General features: G+C 38.5%; 1 protein-coding gene across 5 annotated transcripts in view; it reads left to right on the forward strand.

Moving 5' to 3' along the window:
- Window positions 1-2,413, forward strand: part of LOC107783025 (peroxisomal ATPase PEX1) — a 28,745-nt gene extending 26,332 nt beyond the window's left edge. For 3 of the 5 annotated variants that reach the window (XM_075232947.1, XM_075232948.1, XM_075232949.1), the window contains 3 exons: window positions 792-909; window positions 1,646-1,930; window positions 2,055-2,413. In XM_075232947.1, coding sequence (XP_075089048.1) covers window positions 792-909; window positions 1,646-1,930; window positions 2,055-2,093 — 442 coding nt within the window. In that variant the 3' untranslated portion in view covers window positions 2,094-2,413. Of the gene's footprint in view, window positions 1-791; window positions 933-1,645; window positions 1,931-2,054 lie in introns of all 5 variants that reach the window. The other 2 variants (XR_012700094.1, XR_012700095.1) reach the window with 2 other exon arrangements.
- The last annotated feature ends 4,030 nt before the right edge of the window (window positions 2,414-6,443 follow it).

Here is a 6,443-nt window from a genome sequence, read left to right on the forward strand (position 1 = left end):
ACATTAAAGTGTTCCAAAATAAATGGGTGCAATCTAGAATCACCGGGCATGATTTAACTTGAATTAAGAATTTGAGTTTGAGAAATGAGAGATGAGTGAAGACTTGAAGACTTGAATACTTCAATTTGAGTTTGAGAAATGAGAGAGATTGATGATTTTGTGAGTAAAAATGAAAGAATGAGGGGGTATTTATAGTTGAGAATAGGGAAAAAGTGTAATTATAAAAAGTTTGGGGTTAAAACAAAGTTTTGGCATGGGGGCCAAATGGCTATTTTTTAAAAAGCCAAACGGCTAAAATGGCAGGCCAACAACTAGTTTTTAAACTTCTAACCGGTGGCCTTTTTTTAATTTTTTTTTTTTTGAAAAATAGCAGTTGGGAGGCCCGGTTGAACCGGCCCAGACCCGCGGTCTATTTTGGGAGGACCGGCCCATAGTGGGATTTTAGGACCGTTAGGGACCGGCCCGTTTGAACCGGCCCGTTTGGCCCGTTTCTAGCGGTCCCGGGCTGGGCCCGGCCCACAATACAGCCTTAGTCTGAATGATGGAATTGAATTCATTACCACATTGTTATGTGGTGTTCTTGTATAACAGCCGACGGATAAAACTTGTAGCCTAACGTTCCATACCCCTGTACAGTTAAGGTTTTCTAATCTTGCTATACCTCTGCATTTTACTGAATAATTGATCCTTTATGAAGAAGAAGAATTCATTAGCCTTATTTTCTGTGGAATAATACGATGATGCAATTTCTCTGACCAAGTTTGGCCTTTCTTGTCTTCATTTTTAAGCAGTAGACCAGACTTGCTTGATGCTGCACTTTTGCGACCTGGAAGGCTGGATCGCCTTCTCTTTTGTGATTTTCCTTCACAGCGTGAGAGGTTGGAGATTCTTTCAGTTCTATCGAGAAAAGTAAGTCAGTTCTATCGAGAAAAGTTAAGTCTTATTCTGATTGGGGCACTTCTTTCAATCAATCCAAAGAGATCTTATAATATGTGGATTACGAGCAGGAGGTATGGGATATGTCTTTCCAGATTAGTATATGCCTCTTCCCCATTCAACTACATGGTAATGGGGCTTGACTTGGTTGGATATACTCATATTTGCCGGAGAAACTGTGGCTGAACTCAATTAGGAATAACCTGACAGTACAAATGGATTTTACGAAGGAAAGATCTCATTTGTTTCATTTGGGGCAAAGGAATGTAGAATGCATAGTACAATATTAGGTAACTATTAGGCTATGCTAAAAGTTAGGTTTCCCAAGGTCACCCATTTCCATGTTCCAATCTGACTCAGTCTTCCTTGGAATTAGAGTGAACGGTCTTTAATAGTCTTGGTCTATATTGCTCTGACTCTCCAAATATGCTGTCTTACCCGTGTCAAATCCACCGTAATGCACTGATCTTGGTTCCTTCTTATCTTTGCAAAGTGACAATATAACGGCGAAGTGTTTGTTATATCATTTTAAAGAAATGGTAGGAGGGAAACGTGATCATTCCTATGAGTAATTTTGGGAGGGATCAAGACATTTTGGATAAATTTCTAACCAGTAAAGCTTTTGCTTTGACGATGGTCCGTATATTAAATTTTTAAGTATACTTTTATTTGAATGAAGACAATAACTGATTTACTTGCTTAAATGCAGTTACCATTGGAAAGTGATGTCGATTTGGATGGCGTAGCTCGTTTGACAGAAGGGTTCAGTGGAGCTGACCTCCAAGCACTTCTCTCTGATGCACAGCTTGAGGCTGTCCATGATCTTCTAGATAGTGAAAATGTCGGCAAGCCTGAGAAGAAGCCAGTCATCTCTGATGCTCTCCTGAAATCTATTGCATCCAAGGCAAAACCATCTGTCTCTGATGCTGAAAAGCAGCGATTATACGACATCTACAGTCAGTTTTTGGATGCAAAAAGATCAGTGGCTGCACAGGTGCGGTGTTCTTTGCTTAAAGCTGGAGTGGCAGATGATTTACCTCCCTCTATCGCTTGCTAGTATGATAACCTTTTCTATTGTTTGGTATAGCTAACCTCCATTCAACCCTGTTTATTTACAGTCAAGGGAAGCAAAAGGAAAAAGAGCAACCCTCGCTTGATGATTGACTGCTACTCGAGCTCTATGTGCAAGAGCTTGCTAAAGACACACTAATGACTAGCCTGATCACTTGCAGTAGCTGCATTTTGGGTGGAGTTTGTAATGACACCATCCCTTTTGTCATTTATAGTTAGAAATATCTTGTTGTAGCAGTCTTTCCTCTGTGGGGGAAAGTTCAAAAGGAAAACTTGCATTTTTGGGATCTTTACACAAATAGCCGGCGATATTCATTGTTTACTTTTTTAACCATATACATAGATGATACATTGATTATACATTATTATACACATATAATACATAAATTATGCATATATACCTCAATCGGCTGCTTTTAGTTTAAGTGGTTAGGTGGGCGGCTATTTGAGTTAATTCTTCTGCCCGGATTCTCAGTGTCATTGGGCATTCGTCTTAGTTTTAGGAGAAGAGCCCATGTCAAATGAGTGAGTGATGTCTTGCCATAGTTTTTTCTTCTGGACAACTAAAATGCGTCTGCAAAGAAAGTTCTGCATTAATGAAACACAAATGACTTCTATCTGTTTCAGCTTTTCCCCCAGGAAAAATGATGGGATCTTCTGCAGAAGTTAGAAGCACAGAAAAATAAATTGAGTAGATGAAGAGTTGGATAATCGATTTTTATTTTCAATCCAGTCTCATTCTTCACTTTAGATATTGGTTTTCGAATTTAGCTTGTACTGCTATGGGTTATTTATAACATATTTGTATATGCAGACTCTATATAATAGGTATCAGAAAACGCATATCTCAAAATATTAAGGCAAATAATGCATAATCTCTGTCAATTAGGTACACAAATTCTTTTTTATTCTGTTAATATAAATAAGTATAATATAATACCAATAATGATAACAATGACCATAACAATGATACAATGAAAATGAAGATACAATATTCAAATATATTAGCGTCTGGGATCATAAAGAAAGGGAAGAAAGTAGGAAAAGGAATTAAGCATAAGATAAGGGTGATGAATGTTGGAAATAGAAGAAATGCTTCATTGAAATTAGTTTAGTCCGAGTAGACGAAATGTGATCAAACAAGAGTATCAAGGACCACAAGAATTAATATAGAGTAAGTCGTATAAATTGAAAATGATGAAGTGGAAGTTTTTCTATCTTCATCTTTGTAAGCGTATCAAATTTGTTTGGCATTTTCTTGTACACTAGTTTTTATGTACGTGACACGTAAAAAATATTCAGCTAAGAAAAAAAAATGAAAAAAAAGTAAAGTAAGAAAAATAAATTTGTATTCCTAGTTTAAACTGGTTCTTTTCATACACCTATTTTTATTTTTTGAAAACTAAATTCTAATTATTCTTATATGTACATTTAAGCAATATCATATATTTTCAATTCAATTGAAGTAGCATTGTAGCTAGATGAAAGTCCCAGCCCCAGTTACAAAATTGCATGCTTGATTAATTCCTAGAGTTAACAATTTTGTCAGACAATTTGTATTTTTTTTATTAGGAGCCAATTTTAATTCTTAGAAGTTTGTGTCACATGCTCAGCGGCTCAACTGGTATGCTGAAATTTTCATTACGTTAATTTATTCATCATACTAAAGCTGGATGTCCTTATAAACTCTTTTAAGTGTGTGTAAGAATAATTATTTTATAATTGAGTACTCAAAAGTTTCAATTCAACGGACTCTTAGACTCAACTTCAAAATTTATTATGCTTCCAATGTTAGTTGACTGCAGAATGTCCCTTGACTCTTCCGTAATTTTCTTCTCCCTTAATTAAGTTAATACTCTCTGTATATTGTAGATAGTTAATGGTATTAGATCATCTTAATTAGAATTTCTAAAATTTTAAATATTTTCATATCGAGCATGACATGCAACAACACACGTTATGTTCATGGTCTTTAATTAGTTCACAACTGTAATTTACAACTTAAGCGCAAGTCCAGAGACACAATTTTTCTATTTCAACTCTTGATTTTCACAACTATTTCAATTCGATTTGAATTTTGAAATAAATTGTGATAGATTTATTAAAGTAAATTATTATACTTAAGATGCAGAAAAATTTTACATTGAGTGATGAACAAATCTATCGTTGGGTTCCTTTTCTCCTATTATTTTTTAATTTCACATGAAGGATTTTCAAAAACAAAAAAAGAAGAAAAAAAATTGGCATTTGTATACGACAAAATCGGAGGGTCCAATTTCTCATCATCAAGGCATTTCATGGGATCATCTCGAGACCTCGGGGCTGCGAGGCTGTGGTCGATCTCCCTCCCTCGAGGTTCATTGACGCCCGACCTAACAACGATGTTAGCCGCGGTCATGATGGGATTGGAGAGCTCCCTAGGCATGCAGCTAGTGCTGGCAGAGCCTGGTACCATGTAGTTGTCCCATCCCCTACTTTTGTAATTAATATTTTTGTACTATGTTGGGGTTCTCCTCCTATATAAAGGGGGTCTTTGACATTTTGTAAACTCTCTGTTGCTTCAGCTACTCCACACGAAATATACACGAACATTCTCTTTGCTCTCTAACATACTCTCTTGATATTATTGCTTTCATTTATTATCTTCATATTTGTTCATCATTTATTGTTTGTCATTGGCCATAAAGAGCCTTCATTAATTATTTTATAACTGTTAGCCCTACCCCGATCACCCACGATAGCTCGAGCCCGAGCCCTGGAATCGACCTCGAGGCCCCAAGTCAACAGGGTTGAGGCCCTGAATAGCCGACCTAACAGTTTGATTATAGCCCTCTCTCTAACTTTGTTTCGTCTCTAAATCTCATATACTTAGTATCAACTGCTTAACAAACTAGCATAAAAATAGATCACATATTTTTAGAGTCCCATCAACAAATTTAATTGTTATTACCATTTTCACGGTAAACAGTTTGGCGCCCACCGTAGGACTAAAAATAATAGCGATTATTTTCTTGCTGGTTTTACTATAAAACGCAAGTTCTCTTTTACGTTTTTTCTTGTCCAAGATCTTCGATTTCAGGTCGAAATATCTAACTCGGTAAACGGAGATGAAAACAACAATCTTGAGTATCATGGGGAAAACGGTGTGGCTGTTCCAGGTGTTGTGCCACCACAAAACCCTGGGAATGCACCGGAGCCAGTCCCCGTGGACGCGGTCTCAAGCGACGCCCAACGCATCGACATAAGCTCCCACACTGACAGGAGCGTACACCAAGGGGATCAACAAGAAGCACAGAAAACCCCAACTAGGGAAGAATGTGAGGTTAACCTTCATGTTATTTTTGAAATGTTGCAGGCACGACAACTAGCTATTGCTCAGCTGCAAAGTCACCCAAAAACTCCTAGCACGGTAGCACCGGGGACAGCTCCCCCAGCCGAACAGGTACCTGAGAGATCAAGCAATAACGGGCCGATAGCCGACCCTATCATCATAAAAATGCTCGAGGACCTCACCAAAAGGATCGAATTGGGCGAGAAAATGAAAGAAGCCAACGACAAAAAGGTCAAAACCTACAACTCCAGGGTCGACCAAATTCCGGGCGTACCCCCGGTCCTGAAAGGTGTGGATTCGAAGAAGTTCATACAAAGGCCGTTCCCCAAGGAAGTGGCCCCGAAACCCATCCCGAAGAAGCTCAGAATGCCGAAACTCCCAAAGTACAATGGGACCTCAGACCCCAATGAACACGTTACTGCCTACACTTGCGTTGTAAAGGGCAACGACATAAAAAATGACAAGATCGAATCCATGTTATTGAAGAAGTTCGGGAAAACACTCTCGGGTGTCATTGTCGCTCCCCCTTTTTCCCTCTACGGGGAGAAGTCCGGGTTTCGACATTCATGGGGTGAAATGACTCGTTTCCTTTTGGGAATTGAGTATTTGAAGAGTCGCCACCTAACGGATTATGGTGCATTAGGGCACCTAGAGCGATTAGCTCTTGGGTTGGTTTGCATTACCAGAGATTAGAGTAAGGACTCGAAATAACCTCGAGAGGAAGGTGTTAGTCACCCCTCTTGATCCACAACTCTGTGTCCCGACCGAACTTATATTCACAAATTAGTCCATACAAATAGTTGAATCAAATAAGTTGTTTGTAAAGCATATTGAACAATTCAAGTAGTGAAATAAAAGTTTGAACAAATAATAAACAAACAAAGTTTTAAACAAGGAGAGGATTTGGGGTAAGGAGGGGTCCTAGGTTGTTTATCCTATAGGATCACCCCACGCAATGTTCGGTAAACACTCCTCCATGAGAGGCTACACGTGACATTAACGTGTAGTCATCATATCCCATGTCTACCCTTCCCATCCCCTTATCGGTCATGCAAAACGAGTGTTTGGTCAATAATTCCTATTGCGTGCGGCTACCCCTCCCTTC

The sequence above is a fragment of the Nicotiana tabacum genome, chromosome 16 (assembly GCF_000715075.1).
Source record: "Nicotiana tabacum cultivar K326 chromosome 16, ASM71507v2, whole genome shotgun sequence".
Taxonomy (NCBI): domain Eukaryota; kingdom Viridiplantae; phylum Streptophyta; class Magnoliopsida; order Solanales; family Solanaceae; genus Nicotiana; species Nicotiana tabacum.